The sequence below is a fragment of the Staurois parvus genome, unplaced genomic scaffold (assembly GCF_062004578.1).
Source record: "Staurois parvus isolate SC_StPar_1 unplaced genomic scaffold, SC_StPar_1.0 ptg000422l, whole genome shotgun sequence".
Taxonomy (NCBI): Eukaryota; Metazoa; Chordata; class Amphibia; order Anura; family Ranidae; genus Staurois; species Staurois parvus.
In genome coordinates, this window is record NW_028318218.1 from 3574068 (window position 1) to 3591214 (window position 17147).

General features: G+C 40.0%; 1 protein-coding gene across 1 annotated transcript; it reads right to left on the reverse strand.

Moving 5' to 3' along the window:
* Positions 1-1163: 1163 nt before the first annotated feature.
* LOC149454616 (neutrophil collagenase-like) lies at positions 1164-16836 on the reverse strand. Its single transcript, XM_089687268.1, has 5 exons — positions 16704-16836; positions 12018-12238; positions 8594-8742; positions 5754-5879; positions 1164-2459 (listed from the first exon to the last, which is right to left on the reverse strand). Exons 1-5 carry the CDS (start codon positions 16812-16814, stop codon positions 2284-2286), a joined length of 783 nt encoding a protein of 260 aa, XP_089543394.1. The 5' UTR covers positions 16815-16836; the 3' UTR covers positions 1164-2283.
* Between the last annotated feature and the right edge of the window lie 311 nt (positions 16837-17147).

A 17147-nucleotide genomic window follows, 5' to 3' on the forward strand; every position in this document is an offset into this window, starting at 1 on the left:
CCCAAAGATTTTGTATTTTCTGTTTATGCTGACCTAAAGGCTGACTCCACCTTTCTCGTTTCACCCATATTTAGGTTCCGTGAAGAGCCACTGGGACATGTTGGATATATTCAATAAGCACCCCCTGTAAGAGGGTGCTGTTAGCATCTGCCATTGCCCAGATGAGCATGGTTACTGCCTGAGAAGTGTCAGAGCAAAATGTGAGGCAGCTCACTGCAGATCGCCCACCCATTTTCTGTTAGCTGCCAGAAGTAAATACAGCAATTACATGATTGCTGCCTAACTTTGGCGCAAACGTGAATCTGCAAACCCTTTGGCTAAGAAAAACATAGGGAAAGGTTCCTGTGAAGGAGGATCAGCTTAGCTTTCTTGTAACCCCTGGGAACTACCTAGTTTGGGGAAGAACCCTTGCATCATCCTGCATTCTTTGCATTATGGATTTGCACATACTATGTTGCCACCACCCTATCCAGAAGGTCCTCTGAAAGGTTAGGGCTATCAGGCTAGAACACTGACTATTTGAGGATTTTAAATGTAGGATTAGCATCCTAATTAAGTGTAATGCTTTCAGGACATACTTGTTAGTTCCTCTACCCCTGCTGCAACTACCCTTGCTATAATTATTGACAATTACAGCCTGTCAAAATGACAGCCAAGAATTGCTATGTATTACATAGCAAAATGCATCTACTCCTGTGTAAAATTACACTTGCTGCAAGTGTCATTGTGCAATGTAGTGTAACAATGTGTTTTTACATTGTATTTACTATTTCATTCATATGTTGACCTTTAATCTGTACATGACATTAGTTGAAGAAACCTTTAAAGAAAAAAAATATTTAAAAAAAAATGTACTACTTTTGATTTCCTTATTAACCCTTAGTTAACCCTACTGAGCATTAATTAACTCATCCCTCGCCTTCTACCTTTAGTAATATTATTTTTGGTGATCATTTTTTATCGCTATTCTTTTAACCATAATAGTTTAATTTTTTTAGCATTTTCAATTGTTTTGCTTGTTTTATGTTTCAATATCACATAATAAAAAAGTGCAAAATTATTGTTGCCATTTGCACATTTTCATTTTCAAATTTGTTCCACAAGAAACAATATATGTATTAATTATTCTCACGTAATGACAAAACAAATAAACAGGCCCATAGTATAATGACATCATCATTTATTACTTTTACATTTATGTATCCACAATTGTTAAATATGGATTTGGGTATTCCCACATCCCCCTCTAAAGCTGCTTTGAGCTCCACTGTGCATGGCAGCAGAATAGAGGGGGTTATTTACTAATACTGCAAGGTGCAAAATCTGGTGCAGCTCTGCATAGAAACCAATCAGCTCCCAGGTTTTATTGCCAAAACTTAATTGAACAAGCTGAAGTTAGAAGTTGACTGGTTACCATGCACAGCTGCACCATATTCTGAGTGCTCCAATTTTAGTAAATCCCCCCCCCCCCCTCCCCCACTGTCAGGCTAGATCTGAGCATGCATAGGGTTTTTTGTGTACAGCTCACCCATAGCATAAGAGTAAGAGAAAACATATACACATGAGAAAATGAAGAACGCACCACAAAATCTAAATTAATGATGTGTGGTTTAACATTTACATGTAGCTATACTGTAATACTTCTATTCATAAAATTAACTAATATGTTTTTTAGCATAGGTGCAACAAAATGAAACAAAAACTGCAATATGCTTTGTTTTGTTATTCTAATAGATATTAAATGTATTCCAAAATATATACTGTACACATGTGATGTGATACACTATGTAGCCAAAAGCTTGTGTAAACCTAACCATCACACCTATAGAAGCTTGTTGGACACCCCATTTCAAAGCCGTCGCTATTAATATGGAGTGTGCTGTCTTAGTAGGTATAATAGCCTTCAATTTTTGGGAATTTTGAAGTGTGTTGGTAGGAATTTGTGGTTAAGTGGATTAGTGAGGGCAGGTACTAAAGTTCTTCACAATTAGGATTCCAATTCATCCGAAAGGTGTTCAACAGGGTCGAGGCTCATACACACCAAGCTCATCAATTTACCATGTCTTTATGGAAGTGGCTTTGTGCACAGGGGCAAGGTCAGCAAATGGATTTCTCCAAGTTTTGCTACAAATTTTGAAAATTGTGCCAAATGTATGCTGTAGCATTAACAGAACCCTTCACTGGAAGCATCTGAACTCAATAATTTGAAAGGGTGTCCACATGCTTTTGGCCATATAGTGTATGCCTTAGTTCTCCTTGATGGAATCTTTTCTCCAGCAGTTATCAGCGCCTTCTACCATACAAGGACTGTATTCCATTGATGTCATCTTGAGCCAGGCGGAAATTGTCCGTGTTCACATAGCGATACGTTGGAAACATCAAAGCTCTGGGATCATCAGAGTGATCAAGACCCAAAGAATGACCAAATTCATGTGCAGCGACCAGAAATAAATTGAAATCTACAAGGAAAGGTCATTTTCTTGGTTAAATATACTTTACATTTATTAAAAGCTATAGAAAAGTGTTTTTTAGAAAGTCTCAAATACTGCAAATAAAAAAACTGCATTACTTTTCTGTGAAAATATAAAGGCAAATAGGCCGTTTACTTTGCAAGGGAATATGCACTTTGCAAGGGAATTTTTCCACAGAGCTTAGTGAATGTGGTGAAGTTTCATTTTACAATGAATACCAAATCATGTGCAAGGAAAATAAAAAAACAGAATTTGTGATTGGATGATGGAAGTTAACAGAACTTCACCTCATTCGCTAAGCTCAGTTCCCTTGCAAAATAAACATGTTGCCTATTTGCCTTTAGTAAATCAATCGCTGAAGTAGGCCATAGATGATGCGATTTTCTTTTCTGCAATTCCCCCATCTACACTTAATCCTTCCTGCAGAGCTTTTGTGTTCTAACAGTGTGGGGCGCGGGGAGCCATCCCTGCCAAAAGAACACAGTGATTATTGTTAGCAGCTGTAGCCGCTGGCAATAATCGCATGTTAAAATCCAATATGTTGGTTGCACCCAAGTTGATCGATGGAACGACTTGGGTACAATCAGCCTGCCCGTAGAGGGTTCAAATCTCTGCCTGTCTCTGATAAATCGGCCAGATTCAAACCATCAATGGTTGGCTTTAGTATTCATTTATCAAGGTGTGTGAGAACCTTTTATTCTCAAAACTTATTATCACGCACGGGGTTGACTTACTAAAAGGGTAGAGCATATTCACTTTGCAAGGAAATTTTGACTTCACGTGCATGGAAAGGAAAAAAAAAAACAGTACTTTTGCTTGCATGTAATTGGATAATGGAAGTCAGCAAAGCTTCATGTCATTCACTGAGCTAAGGAAAAACTCCCTTGCAAAGGAAAAGTCACATTTGCTAAACAGTCTGTTTGGCCTTAGAAAATCAATCACATTGTGACTTGTACTATACATTATTTTGATCATCTGTATACATATATGACATTGGCTAATTAACCAAAGGGATCACATCTCATCATCAATGATAATGCAAATGTTTAACATTAGGGCTGTGTATGGAGTTTAAATCAGAACAATTTAGGTTGACGTTAGGTCCACTTTAAAGCAATGCTTCCAGAAATTGCCTGAAAAATTAATCCTCACAAAAAAAGTGGAATTAAGGGAAAATACAATTTTTGCCATGACAAGCGCTAAATCTAAATGCCATAAACAAACCAGAAGAGGGACTGATTTTTGTACAATCTGATCTGAGAATGTGTGGATACCAGGCAGTAGACATTACATTAGATAGCTCCTTATGAAGGCTAATGCAGTGACTTAATGTGCTCCATGAAGTGTAGCATAACATGCACTAAAATAATGGATCTGAATAACTACAAATAAACGGCAGGTGACTATAATATCACCATTGCTGGTAGATATATATATATATATATATATATATATATATACAGTGAGGAACAGAAGTATTTGAACACCCTGCGATTTTGCAAGTTCTCCCACTTAGAAATCATGGAGGGGTCTGACATTCACATTGTAGGTGCATTCCCACTCTGAGAGACAGAATTAAAAAAAAAATCAGGAAATCACATTGTATGATTTTTAAAGAATTTATTTGTCTTGCACTGCTGAACATAAGTATTTGAACACCTAAGAAACAGCAAGAATTCTGGCTCTCAAAGACCTGTTACTATGCCTTTAAAAAGTCCACCTCTACTCCACTCATTAATCTAACTTAGTAGCACCTGTCTGAGCTCTTTAAAGACACCTGTCCACCCCATAGTCAGTCAGACACCAACTACTACCATGGGCAAGACCAAAGAGCTGTCAAAAGACACCAGAGACAAAATTGTGGACCTCCACAAGGCTGGAAAGGGCTACGGGGCAATTGCCAAGCAGCTTGGTAAAAATAGATCAACTGTTGAAGCAATTGTTAGAAAATGGAAGAGGCTAAAGACGACTGTCAGTCTTCCTCGAACTGGGGCTCCATGCAAGATCTCACCTCGTGGGTATCACTGATGATAAGAAAGGTGAGGAATCAGCCCAGAACTACAAGGGAGGAGCTGGTCAATGACATGAAGAGAGCTGGGACCACAGTTTCAAAGGTCACTGTCGGTAGAACACTACGCCGTCATGGTTTCAAATCATGCATTGCACGGAAGGTTCCCCTGCTCAAGTCATCACATGTCCAGGCCCGTCTGAAGTTTGCCAATGACCATCTGGATGATCCAGAGGAGGCATGGGAGAAAGTCATGTGGTCAGATGAGACCAAAGTAGAACTTTTTTTTTTGGTCTAAACTTCACTCGTTGTGTTTGGAGGAAAAAGAAGGATGAGTTGCATCCCAAGAACACCATCCCTACTGTGAAGCATGGGGGTGGTAACATCATGCTTTGGGGGTGCTTTTCTGCGAAGGGGACAGGGCGACTGCACTGTATTAAGGAGAGGATGAATGGGGCCATTTATTGTGAGATTTTGAGCAACAACCTCCTTCCCTCAGTCAGAGCATTGAAGATGGGTCGTGGCTAGGTCTTCCAACATGACAATGACCCAAAGCACACAGCCAGGATAACCAAGGAGTGGCTCCGTAAGAAGCATATCAAGGTTCTGAAGTGGGCTAGCCAGTCTCCAGACCTAAATCCAATAGAACATCTTTGGAGGGAGCTGAAACTCCATGTTGCTCAGCGACAGCCCCGAAACCTGACAGATCTAGAGGAGATATGTGTGGAGGAGGGGCCAAAATCCCTGTTGCAGTGTGTGCAAACCTGGTCAAGAACTACAGGAAATGTTTGACCTCTGTAATTGCAAACAAAGGCTTCTGTACCAAATATTAACACTGATTTTCTCAGGTGTTCAAATACTTATGTTCAGCAGTGCAAGACAAATAAATTCTTTACAAATCATACAATGTGATTTCCTGAATTTTTTTTTTAAATTTTGTCTCTCAGAGTGGGAATGCACCTACAATGTGAATTTCAGACCTCTCCATGATTTCTAAGTGGGAGAACTTGCAAACTCGCAGGGTGTTCAAATACTTCTGTTCCTCACTATATATTATGGCTTGAACCTCATGCAGATTTCATTCAGAATGCAGGCTACACAGTAATAATGGAATGTTCCATTCCATTATACTATTCACAGTAAACAAAACTGATTGACCTGGGGAAAAACATTGTCCCTGGTGAGTGGTTACTATAATCGAAAAATTTTAAAGTAATAATTAGAAATATTTTCAAATCCATACAAAAGGGATGCAACAACACAAAGGAAAATACCTGCTCTGGTATTTGTCCATCTTTCATCTTCATCAAAATGGGCATCACCACCTATTCCTTCTGCTGGAGCGTAGGCATGAGCCAGTACCCCATTAGGACCATCAAAAGGAGACTGATCGCCGTGCGCTGCAAAACAGGTAAGATTATTACATCAAAGTGGAACTTTAGCCATAACAACTTGATAAAAAATAATGTTCTTTAGCAAGGAACAAACATTCCACATTAATAATTATGCTACCAAAATTAGTGTGTTCTCTAAATTGCCTTCGGCATTATTCCTCCTTCTTCCTACTGGAGGCCGCCATTTTGCTGATGACCAGAGTACCCCCAGCAGTAAATCTTTTGGCTGTTAGCAGATCGAGCTCTACATTTTAGGCATGGTGTCAAAAAATAGAGAGCAACTGAGCATGTGCAGAGCAGGGTGAGATAGTACACTATAGTATAGGCAGTTATTTTGTAATATTTCACATACCTGCATAAGAAGCCGCCTGAAGTGATCTAGCAGGCATTAATCTTCTGACTAATGTTCACTTTAATACTGGAGTAACTGTATAACTGCAAGTCATAAATCAGTATTTCCATGGATTTTTAGAAGTTAGTAGAAGTTTATGAAGTTTTTTTTAGAAGTTAATAGAAGTTAGATTTGTATTCCTTGTGCAATTGCCATAATAATAATAATAATAATGAAAATGAAATATTTAGCAATGGATGTTGCAAGAGATTGACTGTACTGTGGGGCTGTGCCCAAACTGCATGGGTTAACTGCCTGTTTCCTCTAGGGAAGGGCACCTATAGTCACCTAATCCTTCAATCCTCCTCAAAATTGCGTTCCCCCATATCCAGTGGTGGACTGTTCCTGACATCCTCATGTCCAGTGCTGGTCTTTGAGTGTGATGACGTCATGAAAGGACCGCTGGTCTGTCGGGGGGTTGGGGGGGGGGGGGCTGGAGCCAAAGGGATCAGTCTTGCACTGGTAGGATCGGAGGATTAGGTGAGTTAACCTATGCAGTGTGGGCACAGCCCCACTGCATGCTTAAAGAAATTGCCCGGACTTCTGCTTTAAGAGCTATAAAAAAAAGTAGGTGGTGTATTCTGCCTGAATCCTTCTGAAACTGATACATCCATTTGAATTAGGCTGACCCTTTAAACCTAGAGGTACTATTCATACCTTTAAAATTAAAATTTATGGTATCACCTTCACTGACTATGTACAAAAACCCTTATCACATATGATAACACTTTCACCCCAGAAGTGTAATAACCTGTGAATAATAATATGCTAACTATAAATATATTCTCAATAATATATTAATCAAATAGTGCAAGAAAAGTGTCAAAAGTACAAAATAAATAATGTCCTTCAAAAATTATAGTCACTCAGTAAAAAATTATAGTCACTCAGTTAAAAATATTCAAAGAAAAATCTTCATGTTGAAAACTTCCAAATGACTCCTGAGGCCAATAGAATACCTCAAAAGAAAAGAAAATTTACATAGTGCATTATCCTTATCAACTTGAGTATTACACACTGAATAAACAGATGTGATTTAAATGCAAAAAACCACCCGTGATCACTGATAGTGAAAAAGTGAATAATGTTAAAACGTGACAGTGAATCAATCCAGTGAAAAATCGATACAGCAACAGGTGAAAAAACTGTGTCCACTTCTATTGCGTAAAGAGTGAATACCCTTACCAAATAAAATAAATAACACGCCTTACAATCATCCAGGCAGGGTAATTACACACAATATGCTCCACCAAGGAGATCCTCACAGCCTTATAGATGCGCTCCTGATGTCATCCAAGTACAGCAATCTGCATTCATCTTTGTAGCATCAATCTCCACGCTCCAACGATGCCCACCATATATAAAATAAAGTATAGTGTAAACCCGTAATATACCATTCAAATATACTTTATTTATCTGCTTACATGTAATTCCATCTTTAAAAACGCCATATAAATGATAAATGTGATAGCCAGACCTCTGAGATCCTCTGGTGTTCTCCTCATACAATACAGAGAGGAACTGCCAGTGTCCAAGATGGCCGCTCGATCTCTTCTAGTTTCGCGGTGCGTCTTACATCACTTCCCTTGATGCGTTTTGTCATCGGACTTAATCATAAGGGTATTCACTCTTTACGCAATAGAAGTGGACACAGTTTTTTCACCTGTTGCTGTATTGATTTTTCACTGGATTGATTCACTGTCACGTTTTAACACAGTTATTCGCTTTTTCACTATCAGTAATAACGCGTGGTTTTTGCGTTTAAATCACATCTGTTTATTCAGTGTGTAATAGTCAAGTTGATAAGGATAATGCACTATGTGAATTTTCTTTTCTTTTGAGGTTTTCTATTGGCCTCCGGAGTCATTTGGAAGTTTTCAACACAAAGATTTTTCTTTGAATATTTTTTACTGAGTGACTATAATTTTTTACTGAGTGACTATAATTTTTGAAGGACATTTTTTATTTATTTTGTATTATGGACACTTTTATTGCACTATTTAATTTATATATTATTGAGAATATATTTATAGTTAGCATATTATTATTCACATATTCATGCCTTTAGTGAAGCTCAGATCCTGATTCCTTCCCTGCAAAGTCACCAGTAGTTGTTGACAATACTTAGGATTTTCAACAATTTCACACTCAATGGCATTGGGTTATCACATTGAACATTAATTTGCTTTTCAGATAATTGGATAATTGTAGTTAATATTTACTCAATTATTTGAGTGAACACTTAGAGCCACTTTAGTAAATAAATCTTGAATGTCTGTATAAAAACGTATAAAAATAAGGCATGTTGAACATGAGTTATTTAACTTACATCGTCTTGAAAATTGAATGAGTATATCTGCTGATCCTCTTGTGACCTTTGTGAACCTCAGAGGAGTCACTTGGCTCCAGACATTGAAGGCCTTCTGTATTGACTCATCAACCACACGCCTGGGTAGGTCAGGAGTGTAATTCTGTATTCTGTTTAAAGAAACCAGAGGAAAGAAAGTAAGTGAGCTGTGCAACTCACTATAACATGTACAGAGGGTTGGTCAGTTGTGCCAAGTACAAGATATTGCATTGCCCCCCATTCTATGAACAATACTTACTGTAAATAATGCTCTGAGTGTTTATATGTATGCCTACTTTGGGTATGCCTACCCTTATTTGCTTGAAAAACCTTTGTGGGCTGACCTTTTATTTTGTTCTGCTTATTTGTTTCACTGATACTGTAGCCTGGTTTACCTTGAACTTATAGCTAAAGTCTACCAACTGCATTTCCCATGTCCAATGAGTGTCTTACTGGCCACTAAAGCAGAATTTGTGGACAGTGAAATGGTAATTGATAGGGCTTAGTTAGACCCCAATAACAAAATGAATATAAATCAGAGAGGACCATAGATTTGCCTAGCTAAAAGTAATATTAGGTATTTTTGATGTATGCTCTTAGGCAGGACATTTACTTTTAAAACACTGAAATGGAATATGGATTTACAAGTAGCTACAGTACAGTATTACAGTATTATTGTACTCAAGCAGCTTTATTCTGAAGGTTAATTTATTGGCTAATGGCAGTCAATCAAAATTTACTCTGAAGACAGACCAGTTCTAGATGGATTCTGATTTGCAAGGGTTGTTGTTGTAGCACCCTCCTAGGTAGCTAGGGAAAGCTAGATGATTATTTTTAGTTAAAGGCTGAACAGTAGCCTGGTGGAATAGGAGGAGAAGGTCCAATTTTGGTCAGAGGATCTTCAGACCAGCTCTCTGGAATTTCCCCCTGATCTAGAGACTTGGAGAAGTCTCTAGAAATCAGTGGGTGGGAGTGAGGAGTGGCTGGTCTGCACTCTTAGGGGATCCTGACCAATCCCCAAGCAGGAGGCTTGGCATGGGGTCAGGACAGCCCTTAAAAGTGGCTGAGCCTGTTTAGCAGCAGGAAAGTTAGGGTGGAAGATGGGGTGAGCAGGATGGTGTGTGGAGCCTGGAAGGGGCTATAGGAGAGTGGCCTACTTATAGGCAGAAGAGCCGGAAGGGAGGATCTCTCAGCCTCATCCTACCCTGAGAAAGGACAGCTTGGGAAGCAGGGAAGGAGTCAGCGCAGCATAAGGCCACACCAACCCACAAGCTCACAGGTGAGACTGAGTGAGTAACCCCATAAGATAAGGGGAAAGGACATTCGGGTGGGAAACCTGACTAGCTCCCTTCTGGGGCTGCTGATCTTAAGAGGCAGATTCTGGGTCCTCTTGCCTAGAGATTCCCTCAGGCAGCTGGGTAAAGAGGAGATTTCATCTGGGGTCTGACGTGGTACACCAGGAGAGGCTGAATAGCTCTCCAAAAAGAGAAAATTCTTCTGAGCACTTGTACATAATTTCAGGAAGTTGCAACAGTTGCAACAGTTCCTTGGGCATTCCATGTATCCCTCATCCCCATCCAAGTTTCAATCCACTAATAAAATCCAACATAACAAGTTCAAGGACTGTTTACTGTCTCTTGTGTGCAAGGTCTGAAAAAATGTGTGTTGCCCAGCTGTGTAGGACTATAGGGGGACCCAAAACTTCAGCAACTCCTGAGGGGGTAGTGCTACATTGTATTTAAGGTTAAGACGTCTTCTAAATAAAAATAATTTCACATTATGTGTAATAAATCAATATTACAATGCCTGGCATTAAGAGATCTGAGCAATAAGGCATGTTGAAGCCACTTCCACTAATCGAGATGTGACAAGAAATGTTTTAATTATTTTGCTCCTGACTCTGCTTTTAAAGGAAAGTTATAAAATTAGGATCCCCTCATTCTTTAAACAGATTACATTTTTTGGCTGGAGAATACACATCTTTTGGTCTTGTGAACTTGAGTATCAGGCAGTCTTAACTCTGATCCTTTCCTTAAAGTAGAAATATAGCCAAAACTTTTTTTTTTCATTTTGGACAGAGTAAGGCAGGAATATAACCACTGCAAGGTTTATTTTTGCCCTTTTTGTCCTAATGAGGAGATTTATCTTCAATTCCTGTCCCATGGCCAAAGCAGGAAGTGAGTGGAAATCCCTGCAAATGAAGGGAATCTTTTGGGGAGCTCCAGGTAACTAGAACTAGTGGCCTCATTGGAAGATTTCCCCTCTAATACTTTTCTGGGGACAACACAAAATTCAGGATTTTTTTACTTTAGCTTTCAATGATAATGAAAAACAGGACATATAGAGAGTGTGAGTCTCCTCAATGAGGACACGGACAGCAGTAAAAACTGACAGCGGTTCTAATCCCTTTCCCCTGTTTACAAAACAAAAAAAACTGTTTTGCCTTTAGTTACACTTTAAATAGAGATTATGTGAAAAGGCAGTAGCTACAAATTTGTATGCTACCGTTTTTCTTACCTATGTATCATCACATCATATCACATTGCCAGAACTTTTTTTCAGCAGGAACGAGAGGAATGTAGTTCCAGCACCTCCAGTACTGAATGTGTGTGATGGCAAAGGGTGCTGTGGTGTGCTGGAGGGCCTATCGGTGCTGGCTGCTGGGAATCTATTGTTGCTGGTGGTGGTGGTGGGGAGGATTGTTGCTGAAATGGATCTATTGTTACTGTTGGATGGTCTATGGTTTCTGGGGATCTTTTGTTGCTGGTGTAGTCGATTGTTGTTGGAGTTGATTTATTGTTTCTGGGGGATCTGTTGTTGCTGGGAAGGATCTATTTTCTGCTTTTCTAGGTCTCATTAACAAATTTCATACAAAACTACTTAGCACCACAAAATTATTCTATAATGGTTCTATATTCTCTAAATGGGGTGGTACTGGGAGGTGGGTAGGGGACTGAGACGGTGCTCAGAGGTGGGAAAAAAGCCCTGATAAGAACTGACTGTATTTCTTCTTTCTCTTACTTTTTTTGCTTTTATATTTTTAGAGGCAGGTTTGTGAATACTCAGCTACTGAATGTTTAAAGCAATCACTCCAAGCCAGATCTTAACTGGGTCACCATGTTAAACACCGCAAGAATGGCTTTTTGGGGGTGTAGTGCCAACAGGGAGCGCTTTAAGGTGACCCTCCCATAAAAACCCAATTAAGTATAAATTTGAAGACAAATCTGAAATGCATGCAAAGTATAATGAAGGACATAATTTTTTCTTGACTGTTACATCAGGCTTCGCCCTGCTCTGTCTGTTACAAGACAACATACACCCCACCGAGGAAAAACTTAACTCCCAATTCGGGTGACATGCCACCTTCTGCAATATCCAGGGCTGTTAGCAAGTCTCTTAAATATACCTGTAGGTTAGGGAGGTCCGTGGCCATCTTGGTCTTCCAGGGAAAGTTCTGAATTCTGCCATATCAGGCATGCCACATCTGGGGGTTTTCATCATATTCATTGTGCTGGTGTCCAGCCTTCCTGTTATTTTGATTCCAAAAAACTTTTGCATTTCTTTGATCCTATCTTCAAATGTTTTTGTTGATTTGTTGGTTATTATATAAAATTTGTTTAGGTAGTCCTTGGAAAAAAAAAGAAAACAATCACCTTTGTAAAATCTGAAGTTTATTCTGCTTATATTTTGCCTTTGGTTCATCCCTCCCATATCATCAACATGCTAATGAACAAAAAAACCCTTTCATTTTGATTACCTTCCTTAGTTTAGACCCAGGAAAGTCATCATTGGATTTCTGTGCTTCTCTTTGCAATGCAGGCAGATCATGGCTGGTGGGAGGGGCTGGAAGGGTTCTGTACATAGCTGAAAATATCACAGCACCCTGCCTCAATAATCCTGACATTCCCAAAGGATAGGGCAAAATGGGTGAAAGCAGGTGGTGACATAAGTGAAAATATTCTTTACTGAATTTAATTTTCTACATTTTAAATTGTATAGCTTTATACCAGCTTGACTTTTGAAGTGCAAAAAGGGTTGCTATCTTTTCCAAGTGCACACATCACAAAGGGTCCCCTTTACAACAGGGTGTCCCTTTTACATTTATTTTTCATATGCCCCTCCTATATTCACCTTTGTGAACATCTTTTACTTGGCTAATAAAGCTGGCCATAGATGGGTCAGTTTTTTTTTTTGTTCAATCAGTGGGTTAAATGAAAAAAAACGTATCCGGTTTCTGAATCCACACATTTGAGGTGGATGGAAGAATCCTCCCCATTGTGTCATTGTATTCTGACAACAGGGAAACATGCCTTCCATCAGAATACACTGTTCAGTGCTCCAGTCTATAGCCGACAGCTCTGATCAAGAGGAAATTTTCCAGAAGGGTGGTTGTACAGAAGTAAATCGGTAGTTCGACATGTGTACAACCACAGTGCACACACATGGATTGAAATGTGATCCATCTATGGGCAGCTTTAGTTCTTAACTTCCTGACCATTGGTGTTATGCTCCACCTGCCACCTTCTGTCCACTGTCTGCCACAGTGCCCGGTAAGGGTGCCCACACAGGGCAATTAGATGTTGGTGGGTGGATCTTAGTCATGAAGTTCGGAAAGATAAGCCTTTAGTAATGAAATGAAACTAGGACAAGACTGAAGAGGGTTCATTGACTAATAAATATAAAGCAGACACCTTGTGCAACATTTTTACTCTTAAAAGTAAAAAAATGTAAATGTAATAAATTAGATTTAATACAAAAAAGTTTAAGTTAGGTTGCCTCTATGATAGACGTTATATATTTTAAATTACTACAGTTATTGCTTTTATCTGTTGCTTTTTGCTGTCCGATTAATTGTAAGATGTATTTTGCATACACACCAGTCTTTGGCATCTGAGGACACATGTCCTGAAAGCAGTTTATATTTAGCCCCCGTAGATGTACATAAACTTGGAATGAAATAATGAACTGAAAGTAAACCTATCAAGTTATATTTGATGGGAGTTGCTGTTCTGACTTACTTGTGAATTGCAGGCTCCAGGATTACTACCTTGATTCCTACTTCATTAAGTATTTAGTGACTTTCTAGAAACACAAACACAGCTAGTGAAGTCTGAACACTGGAAGATTTCTCATCACGTACTGTTAGGCTCCATTCACAGGAAACTTTTTTGGGCTTTGCACTACCCACAAATCTGTTTCTGCGATCGTGGCATGTTTACTGCACAGAAAAATTAACTGTGTTTTCAGGTGCCATTGAAATGAATGGCACCTGAAAATGCAATCACACGTTTTCACACTTTTACAGAGCGTTTTTGAAATGCGGCGGAATCGGCACGATTCCGCCCGCAATTTGAAAAAACCTAGTGTGCATGGAGCTTCAAGGTGGCAATGATAAAATGTATGGATTTCTTACTTTTTTTCACAGTGTAGCACCCCTCTAGATAGCCAGGGGGAGCTAGTTATCAATTTTTAGATACACTATATTGCCAAAAGTATTGTGACACCCCTCCAAATCATTGGATTCAGGTGTTCCAATCACCTCCATTGCCACAGGTATATAAAATCAAGCACCTAGGCATGCAGACTGCTTCTACAAACATTTGTGAAAGAATAGGTCGCTCTCAGAAGCTCAGTAAATTCAAGCGTGGTACTGTTATAGGTTGCCACCAGTGCAAAAAAGCCATCCGTGAAATTTCCTTGCTAAAAAATATTCCACGGTCAACTGTTAGTGGTGTTATAACAAAGTAGAAGCAACTGGGAACAACAGTGGGGTTAGTGCATGCTGAAGAGCACAATGTGCAGAAGTTGCCAACTGTCTATAGAGTTAATAGTTAAATGCCTCCAAACTTTATGTGGCCTTTGGATTAGCACAACAACATAGAGCTTCATGGAATGGGTTTCCATGGACGAGCAGCTGCATCCAAGCCCTACATCACCAAGTGCAATGCAAAGCGTTGGATGCTAGAGCAGTGGATTCTAGAGCAGTGGAGACGTGTTCTCTGGAGTAACGAATCACGCTTCTCTGTCTGGCAATCCGATGGATGTGTCTGGGTTTGGGGGTTGCCAGGAGAACAGTACTTGCCTGACTGCATTGTGCCAAGTGTAAAGTTTGGTGGAGGGGGGATTATGGTGTGGGGTTGTTTTTCAGGGGTTGGGCTTGGCCCCTTAGTTCCAGTGAAGGGAACTGTTAAGGTGTCAGCATACCAAGACATTTTGCACAATTTTATGCTCCCAACTTTGTGGGAACAGTTTGTGGATGGCCGTTTCCTTTTCCAACATGACTGGGAACCAATGCACAAAGCAAGGTCCATAAAGACATGGATGAGTTTGGGGTGGATGAACTTGACTGGCCTGTTAGAGTCCTGACCTCAACTCAATAGACCTCAACCCAATAGAACATCTTTGAGATGAATTAGAGCAGAGACTGTGAGCCAGGCTTTCTCGTCTGACATCAGTGCCTGACCTCACAAATGCACTTATGGAAGAATGGTCAAACATTCCCATAAACACACTCCTAAACCTTGTGGACAGCCTTCCCAGAAGAGTTGAAGCTGTTATAGCTGCAAAGGGTGTGCCAACTCAATATTGAACCCTACAGACTAAGACTGGAATGCCATTAAACTTCATGTGCATTTAAAGGCAGGCGTCCCAATATTTTTGGCAATATAGTGAAGAAAGGCTGAGTAGCAGCCTGGGCATGAGACACTGGGTCAAATTTAGATCAGGGCTGAGGGCCGTGCAGGTTAGTTTCTTGATAACTCCCCTGTTCTGGATACTTGAAGAAGATTCTAGAAGCAGTGGGCGGGTGTGAGGAGGGGTTGGCCTGCACACTTAGATGACTCTGGCCAATCCCCATGCAGGAGGCTTGGCATGGGGCAAGGGCACCCTTTAGGTGTGACTGAGCATGCTCAGCAGCAGGAGAGTTAGGGTGAAAGATGAAGTGAGAGGCTGAGATATAGGAGCCTGGGAGGTGGCCCACTGGGAAGAGGCCTACCTACAGGCAGTGTTGCTGGAAAGGAGGATAGCTCAATATCAGGAGTCCCCTGAGAGAGGACCACCTGTGCAGCAGGGAAGGAACCAGCCTAGCAGAAGGCCTGAAGGCAGGCACCAACCCAACAAGCTCAAAGGAGAGGAAGAATAAGTACTCTTACACCCCCTGGGCCAGATAAGGGGAGAGGGCATTCGGGTGGGAAACCAAGCTCAAGCACTGTTTACTGTCTCTAGAATGCAAGTCTGTGAAAAATGCATGTTGTCTAGGGATGGGCAGGACTATAGGGGGACCCAAAACTTCAGCAACTCCTAACGGGGTAGTGCTACAACAGTAACAATGGCTATCAGGACAAAAAGAGAGGTTAATCTCCTTAGAAGATACACTAACTATAAAGACCCATTAGAGCAACATTCTCAATTAGGTTTCCTTCAGAGATTTCTAGGTGTTCCATTAGATGTAGCAGTTTGACCTCTCATTTCTGGGTTCGATGTCACTTTGCAGAGCCACATGCATGGAGCTAATACATTTTTTTTTCAGCTGTCTGTAAAATTCCATTCTGACCACCAATATACGGGGGATATTCTTCTTACTGATCACCATTGTAAAGGGGGCATTCTTCCCACTGACAACCAATGTAAGGGGGACATTTTTCCCACTAACCACCAGCGTAAGGGGCATTTTGCTCGCTGCCCACCAATGAATTGGTTTTATCAGAGCTTCACTGAGATCTGAAAATCATTTCAAGGGTATCCCTGGGGTAAAAACCTTAAGAAAGTCTGCAATAGAAGTTGAAACCATTCCTACATATATTCAAACCCTTTGAAAGGTGAAAGGTTCCTCTATGGAACCAAAATTCAGTGATATACAAACTACAAACCTTCTAAAACAGGAAAGTGAGACACATTGCAACCAATTATTTAGCCAAAATACATGACATGCTTCCTATTATGAAAAAAGAAGAGGCAATACCCTGTACAGATCTATACATAAAACCAAATGAGTAGCAGGAAAAAAGTTAGGAACAATGATAATTGCTGTAGAAAATAGGAAACTTGAGAGTGCTACAAACTTTGTAAACTTAAGATAAAAAAGTAACCCTACCAGAGCAAATTTCCGATCCCTTGGACTGTCATCTGCATCATTTTGTGGATTCGGCATTGCAAATGCTCCATAGCACAGTGACAGAAGAATGAGATTTTGCACTTGGACCATTGTAGCAGTCCAAACACACAACCTGCACTGTATTGTACCCTTTGAGGCACCATCTTTTATAGTGGAGGGTACATGTTGCAATATAGTGACTCATTTTGCAGTTCACAAAAGTCACCTGACCCTTTTCTAAGTTATTGTTAGCAACCCACGCATTTGATTTGAAGTAATCTATGTCTGCTGGAAAGCCACAGCATTAAAATAGACGAACACTTCCTTATTTTTATTGCAAAATTCTATTGCTCAGAAGTTGTTTTTGTGGAGTATTTCTGAGGGTTACTGTTTGTAAAGATAAAATGTTTCTTTGCTGAACTTCAATTTTATGTTTTCCATATT